Raw genomic sequence first — 21,090 nt, 5'->3', positions numbered from 1 at the left:
GTCAATAGCTAATGCGCATAGATATTAATCCAAAAGTAACTACTTTCAATATAATTAGATTAAACAAAGAAATCTTTCTTTGGTTCTACTGCGCAGGTCATCATGACCATGACGTTTGTTTTCACTGCCGGGTCCTGAGTTAGAGTAATTTCTTAATTTAAAGCATCCAGGAATGAACCGAGAGTGCTTATTTCTGCCTGTATTAGCATTTGCCGGTTAGGTGCCGAGAATAGTATCATGGAGTGCGCCATGAAGTCCTCTAGGAGACTATGATGGTCAGGACTAATCTTGGAAGCCGATGTGCCGAACTGACTAGTAAGTATATCGAGTGAGAATTATGATTAATACCATCTAGTACAATTGACATGAAGCCAGTCGATATCACACATTAGACTAGGCCCCAGTAAAGTGTCAACATATGGATGTATTCAAGCTGCATCTATCTCCATTCAGGCCTCAAACCTCGGGCGATAACACCAAGTAAATATTATCCGTAATCTGATTAGTGAATGTTTAGTGAAGTGCAGCAGGTCTAAAAGACGTTGGAAGCCCTGTTGTTGACTTTGGTGGACTTTAATACAGGGTAGGGAATATTTTTAGCAACTAGCTGCAGACAGCCTCAACGCTCGCAATGAGGTATACTCCAGCTACCATTATCCAGTAAATCTGTCATGGTTCAATGTTAAAATGAAATGATTCACCATCGCAAAGTTATATACCTTTAGGTTTCGATCGTTGAAAACCTTTCGCTTATCCTTTTCACCAACAGTCGCTCACTATTCAGCTGTCTCATATCATTTTGTTAGTGCGTCCTCGCGATGTGAGATAAGACCATAATACCCAAAAAAAGGTACTGTACTGCTTCTGATAGGCAGTCAGCCCAGTCAAACCCGGTAACATCTGAAATTATCGGCTCGATCACTGGGACCGATCCGACCCCAAATCAATCAAACCTGAACGGCTACCCCGTGGATCTAGATTCCCAACCGACTCTGTCCTTCTCCCTCTTATCTTGTACTTTTATGCACACCTCTGATCCGCTATAGAAAATTCACGACTTACTAAATCCGCTAGGGATATAGTCAGCAGCGAATAGGTTCGGTCTTGGCACGCGCGGTCCGAATTGGGCAGTTTTTCTCCCCCCAAAAAGTCAGCCCAAAGGTAGCAGCAGCCAGCTAGCCCCCCAGCGAGACTTCCAGCGGACCGCAGCCCGCTTTTTCAACCATCTCCACCTCCTTGCATCGGCCGCGCGTGTCGCCAAACGCCTAAACGAAAGAAAGAAAAAAAAGTCTGCCCTGCTGCTCAGCCGGGCTAAACAAAGCAGCCAATATGCATCGAGGCCTCACAAGGCGGTTTTGTTGTTGGGAATTGAATTTAATGTCGACAAAAAAAAAGGAGAGAAAAAAGTTGTTTTGTTTATCCACAATGCCAGCTGGGCTGGCTGAGGGTCGCACTTTTAACGTAACTCATCTCAATTTGTCCATTACTACCATCTTACTTAGGTACCCAGAGGCTATCAGCCCCGTCGTATCTGAGCCTCAACAGGCAAGACTCTCACAAACGGCAAAGCCACATATTACCAAGGCCTCTAGACCAATCTTCGTAATGGTGGAGATAACACGAGTAAAAAAAAAAAAAAAAAAAAAAACGACAAGCAATAGAGACGTAGAATAATACCACACAGTGAACTGAATCTTACGGAGCAGTTTTGCATTCAAGGCGTTCTAGATTTCCCAAACCCCATCAGCAAACCTACCTTACCATTCAATCCACCCTCTCGTCCGGTGTTTTTCTTGTCGTACTATTGTACTCCGTAATGTTAAACCTCCCCCCACCCCCAAAAGAGAAAAAAAAAACCAACCAAAAAAAGTAAAGAAAGAAGAAAAAGAAGAAGAAAATCTTACCCCCGCCCTCCCCCCGGGCCCTGCGTCTCTCGCCCTACCAATTCGGACGACGGCGTCAAACTCTCACGCCTCGGGAATCCCAGACTTATTTTTTTCTACAAGGCACCGTCGCTCCAAAAACCCTCCTGACCCCATTTGGTTATCTCCAATCCCCTTTCCCAACCCACGAGTCTGTCGCGCTTGGCAAGCCAGAGCTAAGGCAAAAAGGTAGTCCTCGGAAGACCGGTGAGCCTGGAACTACGAATAATCATCTTGCCTAAAACGTTTCCTCGTGACCCCCGAGTCTGCAGGGCGAAGGAGCCGTAGCATGAACTTGTGGATTTGTTAGGCATTCTTTTTTTTTTTTTTTTTTTTTTTTTTTTTTTTTTCTCGATCCTTGGGCTGGTTCATCCAGTATCGTTGGTTGGTTGGTTCGGATTGATGAGGGGGTTGAAAAAACCACCCCAACAGACGCACATGAGATGACGGACAATAGTGACAGCTTACCGTTCGCTCATGACTGATGCGCAGAAGTTTGCACGAGCACACTGACAGCAACACGGAAATGAGCTTCCGCTTGCATGTACGTACTAAGACATATGGGACGATCAAGAAAAAAAAACAAGTCCTAAAATGATGCGGGGAACTTTGAGCCTGGTAGAAGCGGTCAACCGCCTTGATGTCATTTTTTCATTCTATGTGAAGACACTGCGCTGACAACCAGAGTTTGACTGGTGGTATATCCTCCTGTGGGCATTACAAGTAAAAGTGCAAGCTGCTAGAAGAGGAGAAGCAAATTGAATCAAGTAAAAAGCAGAATCGTTGGAAAGCAAACACCATACATCCTAACCATGCTCCGTGCTATGAGATTGAATCACGCCAGTGATCAGTCTCGTGTCATTAGTATCTTACCCAACCAAGGTATGCCTCCAAAATACAAAACAATAAAAGCAAATGCAACCCAAGCCAAAAAGCCAAAAAAAACTCCTATACCTGTCTGAACCATATCCCAAACGAGCGCCGTCGTTGACCGTCCCAAAAGAAAACTAGAGACAAAGGAAAAAAAGGAAAAGAAAAGGAAAGGGAACATCACATAAGGAATGAAAAAAAAAAAAAACGATGCATTTGAGCACCAGAAATAAAACAATACGCTCCACCAACGCCTCGCTTTGCTTTTTGTTGCATGGAAAAGAGAAAACCTTATGACAAAAGACAAGTATGCAATGGATGAGTGCTCAGCGAGACTGGAAAGCGGCGGCGAGGCGGCCCAGGATGTGCGGCCTCTTCTGCTCGGAGGGAACAGAGTGGTTCTCCTCCGACCCGCAGTAGACGTAGGATTGATCGTCCCTCTCAGGGGTGGTCGCACGGCTCGACAAAGAGCTGGCGGGGCTTTGGCCAGCCGAGTAGGTGAGGCTTGGCGCATATGGCGATGCGCTGCGCGAACTGCCAGACGAAATTGAGCTGCTGGCAGAGCGACCTCCGGTGCGAGACGAGGCGGAAGATGCAGGCGAGCTGCCACGCGAGCTCGTGGAGTGCGAAGGCGAGGCATCGCGGGCACGTGCACGGGCAGCGGCCTCCTCCTTTTGGAGATACTCGAGGCGGACACGCTCCTCGTACTTGCGACGTTGGCGGCGGGCGAAGCGGTCGGCAACGTCCCGGCGAATAGGCTCCAGGAAAACATCGAACTCGCGGTAGAGGTCCTGCTCCTCAATCCTCAGATCCCAACCGAGTAGGCAAAGCAGTTGCCTCTCCATCTCGTTGACCTCTGCAGTGCGGAATGAGAAGTCGGCAACGACACCGCTACCATCATTGGAGATGACGGGTACATATGTGTACCTGGCCCAGTGCTTGTTCTTGGGAGAGCTGTCGTTCAGGTACTTGGCGGCCAGGATCAAGGTGGCCAGGAAGATGCGATGCGGAGTGCTACGGCGGCCAGTAGCGTGAGGCTGCAGACGAGCCTTGAGTCGGGTGAGGTAGACCAGGGAAGACATCAGAGTGGGGACCTGGACGTTGGAACAGACTACCAAGCGAGTGATGAATTCCTTGAGGGTCGGCATAGGACCCTCATCAGAGTCTGTGGGCTCGTTCTTCTTGGGACTATCGCATGCAATAACTTCGTTCGTCTTCATGGCCAGATACTCGATCATGGGTTCGGTAACAGCATTGTAAACAAAGGTCTCGAGAGCGGCGGTGTTGAGCTCCTCCCGGCTCAGCTGCGGTAATGTCGTCGAGTCCATGTTGCTGTATGTGTGGGAGTAGGTCGAGCTGGGCATTGCGGACAGATATGATGTGGACATGTCGATCGATAAACGAATGGATGTAGTCGATCTTGCAATGAACTCTTGGTGAAAGGAAAGATCTAGACAAAGAAAGGAAGGGGAGGTTATAGTATATGAATCAAAGTGGTGTTGGCCCCCTGTACAGAACGCTTTGTTTGGCTTATACGAGGGGTGCGGCGAAGTTCATGTGCTCCGGGTTTGTTGCAGGGGGATAGGGGGTGGGAGGGGTGTGCACGGGGGACTCGACAGGGATTGAGGGCGTGTACACAAGATCAAGCCGACAAGGGTCGGATGGTGTGTGGGTGGAGACTGGGGTGAAAAGGGGGGGTGGGTAGTGTGGTGCAAAAAAAAGACAGCGGACAAAGGGCTTGTTTTGCCCAGCACGAAATGGGCAAGTTTGAATGGACAAGAGATCGTCAGTTAGCGACTCAAGGGACCACGAGGCTAAACCTAGAGCGGTGCCTGACTTTTGGGTTGGGGATTGATTAGTGTCGTGATAGAGTAGACCAGCGTCGGCAGATGGACTGGACAACTGTGGCTTGAGCCTGGGTTGAGCTGCTGCAGGGTGCTCGATTTAATCTAAGTTATTGCAATCTGCTGCACTGGACTGAGGCTGGCTTTTGCTGTCTTGTAGCAAACAGAACAAGTCAAATTATCAATGACGAGATGCTGGGGTCTTGCAGACTACCTGTACTATACTCGGTTTTGAGTGAATTGGAATGCACGTATATGTACGGTTGCGAGTGGCTTGGTGCTCTTGATGGCAGCAAGGATTTGGCCGAAAGTCAATTGTCTCTCTTGCACTTGGTCTCGGGGGTTGACGCTACGGTGGCAGATTTTTTGACGTGGTCGAGACGGCCGGATGCGGGTGTGGCTGAGCGACGGTCGGATTGGTTCGGATCGAGCGATTGGAGGTGGTGGACAAAGTTGAAGAAGAAGAAGCCAACTATTGTTCAAAAAGTAATTTGGCTGGTGAAAATTGGTTGATGATGATGATGCAGAACAAACGGGATTGTCTTGGGCTTAGGAATGCCGTTCTTTTGTCTTCGGCATCAACCTCTTCATAAAACGTAATCGTAGTAAGAAGCTGTCAATATCCGGGGTAGTCGTGTAGTGTACCCTATGCCACTAAGACTGGACAGTCAGCCAACAAGCCCAGGCTCCAGGGGTCGGGGGGGACAAGACAAGGTGCGTAGCGTGGCTTGCGCTGGTAGGATCTGTCTGGTTGGCTGCGGTGGGGCCGGGGTTTGGGGGGCTTGGTGGTAGGTAATACACTGTAATGGAAAAACACACTTTGCAATACAGCAAACTCGACTTGCTTACGATGGTGGTAGCCAGCTCAGAGATCGATTGACGCAATTGAGGATTTGATCCTGGCGAACGGACGGAAACCAATATCCGAATGTTGCTTTGCTTACACCACGAGTTGAGTAACTGTGCTGTTCTTTGCTAGACCCGAAGCTTTTGCCCGAGCTGTTGTCTGTTCTTTCTCTGGTCTTTGTTCTTTTCTTTTTCCCTTGCAGACGGCGGATGGCTGTAACACTTCAGTGTACTGCGCAAAAATGGTGTGGTTTTTTATCCTGTTCTGCTTGTTTCTTAATTTGTTTTGCAAACTTGATTATTGTTAGAGCAAGCCTCTAACATCTCACATTGAAAACCTCCTGGTAATGTTGTGCTTACCAGGACTGTACAATAGGTAATTCTGCGACGAGTTCTGATCGCTCGTTGGGCTAAGCAGTTAAACACGAGGCAGTGCAAGCCGCTTGTCAATAAGCCAAGCCTGGAGCCAAGTTGAAGGTAGGTATGTAAACAAAGTCCAGAAAAAGAGGCCTTTCTGCCTGCAAAACTGCCTGCCAAGCTTCTGAACAGTATACAAAGAAAAACAAAGGACCTGCTATCGGGGCGTTGCTCTGCCGTTTCTAGAATCTTTGCTTCGCTCGCAAGCCCTTGGCGCTTGATGAAATGATCGTTTTTCGGCTTTGTTCTGTGGCTGGGTGCGCTTATAAGCCAGTAAAATCGTACCCTTGCAAGATTGAAAAAGGACGATAACAAGGAAGAAAATAGCTTCAAGTCTCGGACTCTCAGCTCATAAAGGGATTGTTGTAAAATTAGTGTGTAAAGGAAGGCTCTCCAGGAGATGAGCTGGTGGAATTGCTAGATCGATAGATCGAAGCTATTCAAGAGGGAGTAAAATCAAACAAGCAAGCGCCAGGCTGTTTTTTTGTTCTGGGGTTCGCGGAACCAAGGAGAAGGGATGTGTCTGCAAGTCGAAATGCTTCGAAATTCAATTCATTCCCCAAAATTAGGACAATATGATCGATCAACGAATTGTCAAATGGACTAAATCTAGGTCGTGGGCAAGAGGCAATCCATGAACTTTTATTCCGCCGAGAGCAGGATTGTCCAAAGACTTTTGCCATGCATGCGTGCTCAATCGTCGCTTCCCACTTGGTGATATTTCTTTACGTTTGGCGCCGACCAGTCAAATCCTTCGCCGTTTGGCGTTTGCCGCGACAAGCAGACGCACAGCCCGGTCCTGCCAGTCATTAAAGCAGGTAAACTACAAACTCTATAGGTGGAAAAGGGGCCTGGCATAAGATTATCAAAAACCCATGTGTGGCTCCTGATTGAATGGTTGTCGAGGCTTGTATTTCGATTTTGCCACGGGTAAGCATGGGTGGCGAACTGTCAAAACCGACAAAAATAACTGGCTGGGCGCGATACCGTCAAAGAATTTGTTGTCCTTCAACCCACCCGTCGCCCAAGTCGGGAGCCATCCATTGGCAGGAACGCCTGCAGATGTCGACAGATGAAACAAACGAAAAAGTGGAGAAATACCTCCCGTTGTTCGACTTGGGACTTCTGTTGGCTGAGGATACCTAACTGTATGAGTAGATGATAGTCATCGATAGCTTAGATAGATATCCCAAGCCAGACGCTCTGGTACCGAGAATTGCTTTCGACGCGCCAGGCGCAGTTAAGCCGTAGCACCACATGGTTTTCTCGCGATAGGCACCCTTGGCGCTTTTACCAAAAGCAGGCATGAAATACGCGGAGAGACACAAAAAAGAAATCAAGCAAGATAAACAGCAAAGCCATCAAACAGGCTGAGCAGCGATAGAGTGTTTAAAAATGCCTACACCTACCTGCATGACCCCTAAACATGACTATTTTGCTCAGTCACTACCTACGAAGGTAACATTGCGTGCGGGGGTAGGGATTTGAATTTGTGAGGATTGCGTTGCATAGCAGTCGATTTTAGATTCCGTACGACAGCGATACCCTTCGGATAATACCCGCGATAGAGTCTGTGTTAATTCCATCCTGGATAATTGACAAGTTGGATGGGCTTGTTAGCAATCACGCCGCGTCTCGTATGAAGATTACTCTCGATGCACCGGCCTAAAAAATTAAATTGACGTCTGGCACCAGCCGATCGCTCTTCCTACGGCCGTGCTGATGCCGGACTCGATTGCGTCGGTCGATTTCAAAAAGGTGGTGATTTATCACCGCATAGAATCTGTTCTGTGCTTGCGCCCTACTTTCAATCAATCATGCCGTGCTGGCTTGTGCTTAACATGCCTCGGATGTACTTCGTACAGCAGCAATAAACCGTTCTTGATGAACAAAAAAGAGTCCAATTATGTAACACCCTTGGCACAAAACGCCGCCACCGCCCTATGGCGAAGAATCCATCCATGAGATATGAAAAGAAACTATGGGATTTCGTGTGCAGGTCAGGGCGCAAGCTTGCACACTGACTTTGCCGCTCTGTCCGCGCATGACGACAAGCGGACGAGAATGGAATGTGGATGGATGGTTAACCTCTGTAAAGTGTGGAGTGAAAGTGGACAGGCCGCCCACGGCATTGTCTTGTTGTTCAACAGCTGGACTGCCCAGCCGCAAGTGGGTTACGTTCTATGTGGGGGCAGGGTGTGTGTTTAAGATCGTAGCCGAGTTGTACTGTTCGCGTCTCCCGTCTATCCCTCGGAGGGATACCCTGATTACGGGAGACTCCACGATCTACAATACTCTATGCGATTCAGTTCTTTTCCTGCTGTTTTTTGCCCTTGAACTATGGGATCTATTGAAAGGCTAAAAACATCCCGTGGCATGCAGAAGTCGTCATTTCTTTATGGAAGGGTCTGGGAGTTGCTGCCCTTTGACCTAATCTCCACAAAGTCCATACAGAAGCACGGCAAAAATATTAAATCTCCTCAACCCGGAGAAAAACTTGGGCTTTATCGATCCCGTCTTCGGTCCCTTGCAATGGAATTCTGCATCGCCGCGATGACGATGTAGATCCACGTCTTAGCATAAACTGTTAATCTCAGAAAGCGAGTCAGTGCTGCCAAAAACAATAGGCGAAGCTCCCCAGGTCGAGAGAAAAAAAAAACAAGAGACCGGTCTTCCCGTAATAGGACGGACAGAGTGGTCCCCTCCATCTTATCCCAGTGCATATCTACTACCAGGGTCCAGGGAGCCCAGTGAACAGCTTGACAGGTGCTGAGAAAATAATGACCCCATCCCGTCCGGGTAAGCCACGAACTCAACTCAAGCACACGGTTTCATGAGCTGGACAAGCCGTTCACTCAAGAAGCCATGATGGATTTGACAGGACTACCACCCACATATGTATTTTGATCCCAAACCCCTGAACCCCGCGAAAAAAAAATCACAATGAAAAGAAAAAGAAAAAGGAAACAACGCCCCGTATAACTCAACCCTGGTGCCCAAGCAACCACAAATGACGATGTGAATTGTCGAGGCTAAATTATGGACATATCAAAATTATCCGGTTTGCGTTCTTATTCTTGACTACCCATCTCGAGGTTTTATCTCCACGAAAAATGACAACAATGGAAACCCATGCCAACATCGTGGCTGAACATAACAAGGAAATGCGCGACGTCCCAATTTTTGTTTATAGTCGAGTGGAGTAGGGAACTACCAAACGTATAGAACATAGTGGCGCGCTGCAGCCCAAAAGCCACCTAAAAAAGAGAGCTACTGCATGGCTGCGATAAAACTTTTGAAACTGCGAATATTTTGTAGACCTAATCAAACAGCAATCATCCGCCTCTGCACTGAAACATATTGCAGAAGGGGGAGCATGTTTCCGGCAGTTGCAGACAAGATTGTGGCGGATACATAACCACGTCGGCCTATCACCCGAACCGTAGCCTCTGTCCGGAGCATTCCATGGATCACAGGTGGAGATGGAACCGCTTCCGGAGAATACGGCCTCGGCCGAGGTGGGGGTTCGAGGAGCATAGCCAGCGCACAATTTTATGTTCACAATGCAGTACGGAGTAAAGTACGGATAGGGGTAGGCGGGTCTACCGAATGTGTCTCGGTTTTCGGTTGTCGAGAGCGGTCTTCTTGATTGGGCGACTTTTGCTGAAACATGAAACAGGAGGGCGAGCCATTTGGGCACAGGGGCCAAATTCATGGGCGGGCGACTTTTGTTCATCCTGAATGCCAAGCTGCTTGCAAATCGCTCTTTGTTGATAATCAATTGGCCTAGAGGTAGTGCAGATCTCAGGTCTCGCATGCCTTAGCTTGCTACCTACGGAGTAATGTGCCTTAGCTTACAGCCAGTGAATGTCGCCGAGGAACCGTTTGCTTTTTTGCCTGCAGCAGCCACTCACTTGGATGCCTCACCCACGGGGTCTGCTTTCGGTGTCACGCAGGAACAGCAAACTTGCCCCGCCCGCCAGCCACGCCACACACTCGGCGTGCAGAACGCTTGAACGCTCATTTTGTTTTGCTGTTGTACTTGTCTTGGAAATGGTCAAATCACGGGATTGAATCCGAACCAGATGCAACCGTATACCACCAACCACAATCATCATAGTAATCTTCAGATCCGCACGTTGATTACTCTTTAGAAACAGACTCAGAGAGAACCATGGGCCAACAATCGACTTACTCCACCATGTCTCGCTTGGTACTTGTGGCAGTCAAGAACAGTCATGCAAAACGGATTGTTATTGTCGGCCTGCTCAAAGGATCATGGATGCGATAGATAGATCGAGTAAGGCCGAATACATGGTCTGCGTACTATGCCATCTCTGAGACCACTTGCAGCCACTGTCACCAGGCCGTTACCGACAGTCCGGTGATGTTGTCTTACTAAAGGGCTGAGCTACCAACCCTAACCCCGTCCTTAGCGCCATCTCCCATCACCAGAAAGAATCGCATATTCCATTTCAAGTTCAAAACAATTAATGCAAGCAAAACTCAAACCTACCGGCGTGTAGCTAAACAGAAATTTTGTCACAGCCTACATAGCCTGATTGAAGGCTACCCAAGAAACCGCAATAAAACTCTCATCGTCTGGCATCCTGACGCTATTTCCACCCCATCTGCCCCGGCAGAAACCCGAATGTGCATCACATCGCTGCAATCATCATCAGCGCTAGGGTAGCGGCATCGGGCACCAAAAAAAAATGGTATGCTTTCGGATGAAGATGGGAATAGACGAAAATAACCGTCATCGGCATTTGCATCGAGGCTTGTGTATGATGCAAGGAACTATAGAGTGCGAGGGCATAGTCGGAAAGAGGCAGCGCTTCTGCTGTGCAACGCAAGGGGGTTGGTGACTGTGGTGAACAAAGTAAAGTAATTGATTGTACGTCCAGTATTACGGTGTAGACCAAGGTGCTTGCTCGGTTACCGGCTACCAGCTTTAGCGCGCGGTTTAGAGTTGCGCCTCGATCTCGACAGTAAACAGTAAGGGCAAGCGCGCGCTATCTCCATTGATATCCTGGTCCCGGGCGCGTACATCAGAACTTTGCCGTCTTCACCCACTCGATTGTGCATGCTACACCTATTCCATACATGCCTTGCTGACCTAGGCGAGATTAAAATGCGAGGCTGCGCCTTCTACTTTTTTTTTCTCCGAGCGGGCCACGGTGGAAGCAGCGTAGCATTAATTATGGGATAAACAACCCCAGCTCCATCCGGCAAACCTCCACAGTAGGTCTGCCTGCAAGCGACCGTGATTGGCTCTGGTGGCCGCCGTACTAAATTTAACGCCGTGCAGGTGCAGCTACCCGACCAAAATGGAGTTCTTGAACGCCGATCGATCTCTAGACATTTTCACTGCACTGCAAAGACCAGACGCACCGGCTCACTCCCGCTGCTCAACACCTAAAGAGGTCTGATAAACGGGCTTTGTAACATACATGAGTGTTATAGTACACACCCTTGTTGCGTCAGTGATTGCGGGAAATATTGACCCATTGTCAGCATCCAGACCATGCCCAGGTATTAAACTTACACAACAATAGCCGCCTGCATCGGTTCCTCGCGCTTCCGGCGCGGGAACCCCCAAATGGGCCGTTCAGACAGTAACATTGCCCTCGAATGTGGATAATTGCCCTAGGTAGTCATCGTCGCGATAGATGTACTTTGATGTTCAGCGTCTTCCCTTTGTTGTGGAGTTGGAATTGCTTGGCCTTCCCTTGCGTGCAACTCCAAGGTGGCCCTGCGCCTTCTCAGCCCCCAAAATACATTCATACCTCTCTCTATTTATTGTATGCCAAGACAGAACCGGAGCCGGAATCGGCTGCCGAGCCGGTCATTATGCTGGCTCTGGCCCCCGAAGACTAGGGCTATTTGACTGCTTGCTTTGGTAGCAATTGAAGCGGGCATGTATAATGACTTCATCTTGATGGCTATTTTTACTATCGTGGCTTGATTACTTGTTCGTGGAATATACTTCACCCTATTCTATTACTTGAGCTGTTGTCTTTAGCTTACATGTAGGAGTAATAAAACAAGCAAGAGAAAGAAAAAGAATGCTGACATGCACACAAAGGAATGACATGGATGCTACCCAAGATCCAATCCAGATAAACACACGCCTCCAACCACCAAGTAAGTGGCACAGCCATGCAGACACCCGCCCGGCTGTGTCGAGGTATTATTAGTGTACCACATTGGTGGTGTCTGTTTGTGGCGCTCTGTACTACACCGCTACCCGTATCAAAACAAATATGCATCAAGTCATAAATGATGAAAGCATATGATATAATATTCTTCCCTTTCTGGTACAAGGTTCATATGACACTAGAGGGGTTTTTTTAGGTAGGCACCCAGTCTCAATAAGCCGAATATAGTCATATGTCTACTTCCAGACTGCTTACTGCGCTAGACTGTCCCGTTCGATCTTATGAGCTCCCTCAATGGAACATACTGATGGAACATGCCGTGAGGTCTGTCTTGCAAATTACCGCCTTATGGCCGCGCTGTTCCGTCTAAGTTTGGAATGTCTGGTTGCAGGCCATGGCTAGGCTTATGTCAAATTAGGGTCTGGAGGGAGTATGTTTATAACTAGACCTACTATACTAAGCATATATTTTCGAACCCTTGGAAGTTACGCTCACCTTGCTCCAAAACTACACGACTGGAGTATTTTTATTTCACACACCCGCGCGGAAGAAGGTTAAATTCTGGACGTAAGCTCACATAGTACTCATGGACAAGATGGATGATCCACCAAACCATGTGTCTCGACCAGGTGCAGATGATCGGAACTTCCCACCTAGAACTTTAGTAACGCAGATCTTCCAGAAACACATTGCTCTTCGCTTGCTCTAGCCACGCTCCGGCGGCCGTAGTCCTCGTCGGCAATCCAGACGAGATGGCGTTTACACCATCTGTGACTACTAGGGTCTCACACTGTAGATATCCACAGTAACGGTTATAGAAGTTACTCATGTAAATTAGCCCAAAAGGCTAACCTGATGTTGCATGAACCCAAGCCAACCGTATACCTGTCCTCTGTGTCCCTCTCACTTGCCTTCCAATGGTAAAGCACAGTGAATTTAAGTTTTAGAAGCGTCGGGTCAGCTTATAAACAATGGAAGCACAAGTTGGACGATATGTAGTATTCAGTTCAAGACGAAGCAACGATATGTCTCTGCGCAACGTTACACGGTTTGAAGCACCAAGGGCTCCACGCCACTGGTTTGAGCTAGAGTTCTCAGACAACTTGACCAGCGGGTGTAGCTCCGAAATACCCAGCTTTGAAGAAGAGACATGGAGTCACAGCCGTGGGGTGGTGATAGAATAGGATCATTCACACAAGTTTACATGTAGACACGAGTAGATGACCTATACTTCACTGGCAAGGACCAACAAGAATTTTTCGTCCTCGACATGCTACAAAGCGCACAGGCCCTTCTAAGTGGTTATAGGCACCTCATTGAAAGACAACACCAGTCACGGCCCAGCCTCAACATTTTGTCGGTGAAATTGACTTTGGACCCAAAAGCAAAACCGTTCATCATTGCTCCCAGCAAGCGGCTAGAGTTTACGTAGAGTGGAACCGTCAAACGGGTCCAAATCAAAATGTAACACAGGAAATTAATGTTGATTTTCCTACAAAACACGCCAGGCGCCGACCTTCCAAGCCCGTACCCAACACAGTAGAACAAGAGTATTGCAGGAAAGAAATGAAAACAAAAGACCCTGGTAGAAAAGCCCATGGCCTGACTGCTTCGCTGCACTAGCAGACGGAGATATCGATTACAGCAGCCTGCTTTTTCCTCGGCTCGAGCTGCTCATACAAATAAAGGAGAAGGCTTTGCCCGTATCCTGGAAAGCAGAAAAAGAAAAGATATGTCAAAGTCATCACCTTCTCCTTAGTTCTGCTTTTCCACGCGATTTTGCTGCGATACCGGTTTAATGGATCACAGATCTTGGATACAGATAGGGGTATCTGATAACGCAACCTGGAGATGCAATGCACTGCTCGAGGAGACTTGCAAAGCAATTCCATGGTTTTCATAAAATGAATGCTGACTGATGGTTGGACCTATCGCCTCGGCGGCGCTGGGGTGTTGTCCTCAAAGTAAGGATGATTGCAAGCTTGTTTTGCCGAGATGCGGCCGGCAGGGTCGTAGACGAGCATCATCTCCAGAAGATCGAGACCAGCATCATTGAGACCTGGGCAGAGCTTCATGTTTGGATCACGCTGCCACTTGGGGAAAGAAGGCTTGAAGTCAGGATAGATGTGTTCATCTGTGACGCTGGGCCATGTCTCTTCCGTGGGAGTACCAAGCAACCTGCATAACGGACATCAAGGTCAGCCCCAAATAATCCTCAAATGCTGCTCCACTCGGACTACACTTACCTAAAGATCTTAAAGATCTCGTCAATCTCAGAGTCTCCGGGGAAGAGTGGCTTCCGTGTGCACATCTCCGCAAAAATGCATCCCACCGACCACATGTCCACGCCTGTCGAATATTGCCGTCCACCAATCAAAATCTCTGGGGCACGGTACCAGAGCGTGACGACTTCGTGGGTATAGGTTCGAAGGGGCACACCAAAGGCGCGGGCCAAACCAAAGTCGGCGAGCTTTAGGTTGCCTTCCCGGTCAATGAGCAGGTTCTGCGGCTTAAGGTCGCGATGTAGGATCCTGTGTGAATGGCAGTACCGAACACCATCACACAACTGGCTCATGAACTTCTTGATCATGGTATCGCCCAGACCCAGTCGGCTCAGTTGTGGGCCAGTACCCTCGGGCAGCGCCTTACCGCGGCCGCCATCTGCCACAGGTAGCGCCTCCATGTACTTTTTGAGATCGAGGTCGAGGAATTCAAACACGAGGTAGAGCTTGGTACCATCAGTGTGCACGATGTTGAACAGTCGGACGATGTTTGGGTCACGCATCTCTTTCAGCAGACTGATCTCTCGAATCGCTGTTGATGGAACACCCTCGTCCTCGGCTTCCAGCCGGATCTTCTTCATTGCGACGATCCGGCCTCCGTTAAGAAGGTCTCGAGCCTTGTAGACGACTCCATATGTACCTATAAACCAGGAAGATAGGCATTCAAGTCAGCGATATGCCATGAAGTTGTCATGGTCAGAATTGGGTGGAAGGCCCATACCTTCACCGATCTTCTCGAGCTTCTGGTAGTTTTCCATGTTTGCAGGTCGGGGCGCGTTGAGCTGTTGATAGCGGTCAGAGCAACTGAGGAAGCGTCCAGTCGGGTTGCGATCGTTGAGCGCGCAGTGTTTGTATGGGCCGCTGCCGTCGTGCGCCTTGCGACAGGCTTCCTCGTGGGAGTGCTGGCTGATGACAGACTCTCGTGAGGTTGATACAAGCAAACAAAACGCCCGAGCAATGCGATCAAGCTGCACTTGCGCGGGCCTGAATTCTTGGGAATCAGGACAAATTTAAAGGCCGAGCTGAAGTAACCGTCGTCTGTTGTGGTAGTGAAAGACTGTGGGAGAAAAATGAATGGAGGCAAAAGAGCCAAAGTCGGTGTAGTGTTTGTGATGAATTTAATGCTGGCTTGGCAGGGATGACGGAGGGAGGATTTTATGACCGTGGAGACCAAGCTGAACGAGGGGCAGAGCCAGCGCGACGCGGGGCGACGCGGTCCGTGGATAGATATTGTCCAGGGAACGCAAACAGTCGAAAACAGCGACAAGGGCGGTGGTATGATACAAGAATGTAGACCCTTAACTCCTAATTGGGAATACCAAAACGGACGAGCTTCTCATGAACTGCAATTCATCTTGATTCTGAGTTCAATTCAATTGTTGGGGTGAAAGCTGAAGGTGCATCGGCCACGTCAAGGCCCTGGCGACGGCTTGTTGATTTGTTTTCTTCTAGGCGTAAGGAGCTTGCTTACAAGGGTTGACGTAAACAAACCCCAGGATCCTTGTGAAGGACAATCCCAGCAGGGTCCGGCAGGTACAACTGAGCACTGAACAAGCAGCCTGAAGCATCTTTACTGGCCCTCAGCAGCAAGCTACAGAAATATGTGGAGATCCTGGCCTCTTTGCGTCCAAGTCAATCTGCAACCCCACCAAGAAAATCAAAGTTACATTGCGCACCAAACATCTTCATCACCACCTTGTACATACACGATCCTCAAGCTAGAAGGCTAGTTGGAGAATGTCCATGCGTAGCTACTAAACAGTCTCGATAATTTTGCTATATTTATTGCGAAGGGTCTGTGACAGCTTGTTACTGTCTACTCAGGCTACAATGACTGTCAATCTCACCGAGCTTGATGCGCACGAGCAGCCATCGGACCAGATGCGGGCGATATGGAAATCATACTCCCGGGCAGACAAGGAAGAACTTTTCTCAAATGGAGCCATCGACGACTTGGAGAACCCTGAAAAGGCAGCCGAGTTTGTTGTCACAGGGACAGTCCCAGCCGCAACCCTCACCAAGGGCTTCGCCTTTCTTGGATCAGGCTTCGATGCTGCCGTCAGTGATGCGCCGATTTATCACCACCCATTACTACCAGGTGCGGGGACCAACATAACCTTGCGTATATAGTATGCGTTTAGCTTGAAAAAGAACTACTAACACTGCCGCGACAGGTCTTCTTATATTTCCCTCAATAGTGCCCTTGGAAGTTCAAAAGACGCTGCTCTCAAAACTCATTCACAGAGATCTCAGCATTCCAGCCCACCAAACCAACATGCATCTTCATTATGAATTGCCTTATGTGGAACGCAAGCCCGGGGCAGGAGAAGGGGAACACGAAGATGGTAGTCAATCATTCTTCTTACACTCTCCTGATTCGCCTGTCCGCTTCCAGCCCAAAGATCCAGACGTGCACAAGCCTCTCTCAATGAAGCAGGTGATGGACCGCCGTCTACACTGGGTGACTCTTGGCGGTCAGTATGACTGGACAAACAGAGTCTACCCTGAAGAGGAGCCACCAAAATTCCCACCGGACGTTGCGGGATTCTTGGAAACAGTGTTCCCCGATACGATCGCGCAGGCGGCGATTGTGAACTTTTACACTCCTGGCGACACCATGATGATGCACCGCGACGTTTCTGAGGAGACAGACAAGGGTCTCGTGAGTCTCAGTCTTGGCTGTGATGGACTCTTCATGATAGCCCCCAGCGACATTGGTAAAATCCCGGAAGATAAGCGCGCAGAGGATGTAAAAAAACAATACTTGCTCCTCAGGCTAAGATCTGGAGATGCCATTTATATGACCAAGGAGTCGAGGTATGCGTGGCATGGAGTTCCCAAGGTCCTCAAAGGAACATGTCCAGAGGCCTTGGAAGATTGGCCAGCCGAAGATGGCAGGTTCGAGGAGTGGCGTGGGTGGCTGAAGAACAAACGAATCAATCTAAACGTGCGACAGATGAGAGAATGACACAGCACCCGGCTTGAAGGTTGAAGATGCCTAGATCGTTCCTCTTTGTGTATTCGGGCTTGTCAGCCTCAATACTTGTCACATGGGCTGTCTATCTTCTTCGCCAAGGAGAACCGTCTGGAAATTCTAACGAAAGATAGGAAATAGGCGAACACGAACTCACTTGACCCCGCAAATATGTTAGTTTTTGGCCTACCACAATCCAGGCCAATTAGGCAGCAATGGAGGCAAGACTGGCTGCCTGCGCCAAGCAATACGTGCTTAAGTTGCAAGAAGAGTCCTCAACTCACTCATCCTTTCATTTAAGACGACCAACGACACTAGAATACATCTTCATTTTCCCACAGATTTACTACCTACCTATTCATAAATCACACCAATCAACCAGGCCATCCGCTAAATAATAACCTCCGCCGATCTTGTTCACCACCGGTCCCCTTCTTCACCATTTGCTGAACCGCTCACGAGTCCCAATTCCATCATGGCAAACACCGGTAGTGTTTTCTCCGAGACCCTACAGGAAATCACCAAAAACAAACTCGAAGAGCTTGCCAAACGCCGTGCGAGCTTTGAAAAGTCCAAATCCGATGCCATTGCATGCGCTGCTGCAAGTGCAGGAGATACGATCCGCGTTATTGAGGCCCTCAGCACTGGTGTCAAAAATTGCTTCGGCATAGCCCTCGACGACTCTGGATCTGTGATCCTCGACCGCACCAGGCACCGACAGGTCGAGATAGAACTGAAAAATATCGATCGTTTCCTAACACAAGCTCGATATGACCCGTCAATCTCTATTGAGATGCTGAGGAGCTGGGGACAGCTTCTCGAGCGCCACCTGGAAACCCAGTCACGTAAATATGAGTTTGCTGATCTATACGGCAAACTGGTGACAGAGTGGCTCGAAGCCGATCGTGCTTCCTCCAAGGGCCAGCCTAGCGTTGAAGAAAGCTTTGAGGATTTGGGGAATGCAGCAAAGCTAGCGGGGCGTATCGAGTGGGAGAATAACGTCTTCACACCAGCTGGCGTTGACGAGGATGCCATCAATAACTTCCTTACAGAACTCTTTGGCATCCATGCGCCTCAGAACTCGCCCAAATCAAAGGTGTCCGAAGCCCTTGAAGATTTGCGTAAACTAGTCCAACGAGAAGCATCACAAATATCCTCGGACGATGCGTTCAACGTGGAGACTCTCAAGTGGACCATTTCCAGTCTCGTATCCTCTAACCTTTTGTCGGATGAGAAGCGAGAGGTCCTCAAGGACTTTTCTGGCAACGAGATCATATTGAACGAAATCGCTGACGTCCTGAACATGCGGCTTGCCGCTCTGGACTCATGGTCCTGGGGAGATGAAGTGCTGGTCGAGCAGCGTCGAAAAATCAGCGGGATATACAAAATGAACATGCAGGAAGACCTACTTCAAGCCATCTTCCTTCAGTATATCGGTGTCAAGTGGTCTTTACTATTTAAACGTGCCTTTGACGACTTCTACAGCTATGGGGATGGGGCGGCCTGGCTGCGCATGGGGACCAAGATCCCTTTGGAGCACCAACAGAGACTAGAAGACTGCATAGGCCAGCTACCGCGAGGCAACAGTGTGCAAAGCAAGCGTCAGGCGCTGTTCCGTCACAATTACTTCGTCTCGCAGCTTCTAACATCAGTACCACAGCTACTTGGCCAGAACACTGACGACGGGGAAGAAGAAGCAGAGTATGTTTCTCTGCAAATGGGGGATGACCAAATGAGCGCGAATCTCATGTCTAAATCGTCCAGTCGGGGGCGGGTTATTTTTGATGGAATGGAGGAGTCTCCTCTTCCGGCCCGGCCCCAGACAGCGTCGCTTTTCGGAAGCGCATTACAATCAAATAGTTTGAGGGGTCCAGCAAGGAGATATGCTGCTGCATCTCGCCCACGAAAAATGGATGTGGAGAAATACAAGCTGAGCCGAGTTCCCATACGCCTCAAGCAGAGTCTTCTACATCTTCTCTCCACAGACATAGCTATAGAAACAGCCACTAAAGGGGAAATCAGCGCATTCCATTCTGTTCTGAGAGACTGGAACCCACTGCTTCCCCACGAGACTATCTTGGCTGTTTTGAAGTTTTTGGGCGTTTCTTCCAAGTGGCTCGACTTTTTCTCTAGGTTCCTCCGCGCCCCCCTCAGGTTGGTCGGGGACGACACATCCTCGACAGAACCTAGGATCAGGCGCCGGGGCACGCCGACATCGCACCAACTGAGTGATGTTTTTGGAGAGACGGTTCTATTCTGTCTTGACTTCGCTGTCAATCAAGCCACTGACGGAGAGCCTCTGTGGAGGATTAGTGATGACATCTGGTTCTGGTCATCAGACAGTGAGACCGCGGTCAAGGCTTGGGAGGCAGTATCTGATTTTACTACAATAACTGGGACATCAGTGAAGTATGAGAAATCTGGGTCTGCTCGGATCTTGAGCTCTACTTTGCAGGAGCAAGGCAAATCACGTACTGTAGATCCTTTGCTGCCCAAAGGGGACTTGCGTTGGGGGTTCCTACGCCTAAATCCATCCTCGGGACATTTTGAGATCGACCAAGCCATGATCGACAAGCAGATAGTTGAGCTGCGTAAGCAATTGGACGAGAAGCATGGGAGCGTACTAGGCTTCATACAAGCTTGGAACTCGTTTGCGGCCGCATTCTTCTCGTCCAACTTTGGCAAACCAGCCAATTGTTTCGGCAGGTCCCACGTTGATGAGATGCTATTCACTCACAGACGTATCCAGCAGGACGTTTTTGCTACGGCCTTTGGAGAAGAAGGCAGCAGCCGCATTGCCACCAGCGTCGTTGACTTCTTGAAGAAGATCATTGAGATGCGGTTTGGGGTCACCAAGATCCCTGATGGATACCTGTTCTTCCCAGCAGAGCTAGGAGGCTTGAATTTGCAGTCTCCCTTCATCACGCTTCAGCAAATTCGGGAGTCGACCCTACGGTCACCCGCGGAGCTCCTGGAGCGGATGTTCAGGTCAGAGAGTGCTACCTATATCCACGCCAAAAAGCTGCATGATAAACGCCAGGAGCTTCTGAGGCACCAGGGTACGGTGGAGCCTCAGCAGATGAAACCTTTCATCTCGTTCGAAGAGTACGTACACTACCGCGACGTCTTTGATCACCGCCTGCATGACGGAACTGGTGGTTCATACACGGTCTCGGACGTCTTTGACGAGCTGAGGCAGGAACCCACGCCCCAGCCCATCAACGCCGAACACAACGAGAATGGCGCTGTGAGCACTGCGCTTTTGCGACTGAACAGCGGAGGAACGCATGAGGGTGCCATCACGTCTCGCAGCAGCATTGCGTATCCCTGGTACAGCATGACTCCCTACTGGCAGTGGGTCACCATGATGTACGGCCCAGAGATTGTGGAGCGGTTTGGCGGTCTGTCTCTCGTTGACGCTGGCCTGCTCCCCATGGGAATGGTCAGCATCTTCCGTCAAAAGAGGGTGACATGGAACGAGTAGGCAAGGCAGGTATGGGGTTTGAGCTGAGGGGGATTTGACCAGGGGTATTTCTTAGTTTGGGCTGGTTGTGCGCGTGATGGTTTGATCTAGGTTGACGGGTATTTACGATGTCAATTGAGTATGAAATCCCTCAATACATGATCCCTGCTCACAAGTGTTAGTCGCCAATGACGTTCTGGAGAATACTGTATCAATTCGACCCCAGTCGGCCATCAAGGTTCTCAAAACTTCCATCATAGTGGGTTTCTTGGACGCAGTGCGACAACATCAAAAGTAAGATGGGCCATCAA

The 21,090-nt window shown here is 49.2% G+C and overlaps 4 protein-coding genes across 4 annotated transcripts; 2 read left to right on the top strand and 2 right to left on the bottom strand.

Annotated features, from left to right (window-relative positions):
* Positions 1-1,097: 1,097 nt before the first annotated feature.
* On the top strand, positions 1,098-1,445 carry PgNI_04163 (uncharacterized protein; the record flags this gene model as incomplete). The annotated part of the gene is made up of 1 exon (XM_031124214.1): positions 1,098-1,445. A coding segment is annotated over one exon (348 nt), but the record flags the coding sequence as incomplete, so codon positions are not given.
* A 1,673-nt stretch (positions 1,446-3,118) lies between these two features.
* Positions 3,119-4,180, bottom strand: PgNI_04162 (uncharacterized protein; the record flags this gene model as incomplete). The annotated part of the gene is made up of 1 exon (XM_031124213.1): positions 3,119-4,180. One exon carries the CDS (start codon positions 4,178-4,180, stop codon positions 3,119-3,121), a length of 1,062 nt encoding a protein of 353 aa, XP_030984285.1.
* A 9,187-nt stretch (positions 4,181-13,367) lies between these two features.
* On the bottom strand, positions 13,368-15,572 carry PgNI_04161 (uncharacterized protein). Its single transcript, XM_031124212.1, has 3 exons — positions 15,064-15,572; positions 14,307-14,982; positions 13,368-14,238 (listed from the first exon to the last, which is right to left on the bottom strand). Exons 1-3 carry the CDS (start codon positions 15,098-15,100, stop codon positions 13,989-13,991), a joined length of 963 nt encoding a protein of 320 aa, XP_030984284.1. The 5' UTR covers positions 15,101-15,572; the 3' UTR covers positions 13,368-13,988.
* A 563-nt stretch (positions 15,573-16,135) lies between these two features.
* PgNI_04160 (uncharacterized protein) lies at positions 16,136-21,034 on the top strand. Its single transcript, XM_031124211.1, has 2 exons — positions 16,136-16,440; positions 16,517-21,034. The coding sequence occupies exons 1-2, from the start codon at positions 16,173-16,175 to the stop codon at positions 17,308-17,310; spliced, it is 1,062 nt and encodes a 353-aa protein (XP_030984283.1). The 5' UTR covers positions 16,136-16,172; the 3' UTR covers positions 17,311-21,034.
* Positions 21,035-21,090: the final 56 nt, after the last annotated feature.

The sequence above is a fragment of the Pyricularia grisea genome (genome assembly GCF_004355905.1).
Source record: "Pyricularia grisea strain NI907 chromosome Unknown Pyricularia_grisea_NI907_Scaffold_2, whole genome shotgun sequence".
Lineage (NCBI taxonomy): Eukaryota > Fungi > Ascomycota > Sordariomycetes > Magnaporthales > Pyriculariaceae > Pyricularia > Pyricularia grisea.
The sequence above is the reverse complement of the archived record's forward strand: the minus strand, read 5'-3'. Positions and strand labels throughout refer to the sequence as shown.

What these genes read in the sequence shown, in the direction of transcription:
- PgNI_04161 (XM_031124212.1), bottom strand. Translation starts at nt 15,100, where the DNA reads ATGGAAAACTACCAGAAGCTCGAGAAGATCGGTGAAG. An exon ending in GCTCGAGAAGATCGGTGAAG is followed by an intron (nt 14,983 to 15,063) that starts GTATGGGCCTTC and finishes CCTGGTTTATAG; the next exon opens with GTACATATGGAGTCGTCTAC. An exon ending in GAGATCTTTAAGATCTTTAG is followed by an intron (nt 14,239 to 14,306) that starts GTAAGTGTAGTC and finishes TCCGTTATGCAG; the next exon opens with GTTGCTTGGTACTCCCACGG.
- PgNI_04160 (XM_031124211.1), top strand. Translation starts at nt 16,173, where the DNA reads ATGACTGTCAATCTCACCGAGCTTGATGCGCACGAGCAGCCATCGGAC. An exon ending in TCACCACCCATTACTACCAG is followed by an intron (nt 16,441 to 16,516) that starts GTGCGGGGACCA and finishes CTGCCGCGACAG; the next exon opens with GTCTTCTTATATTTCCCTCA.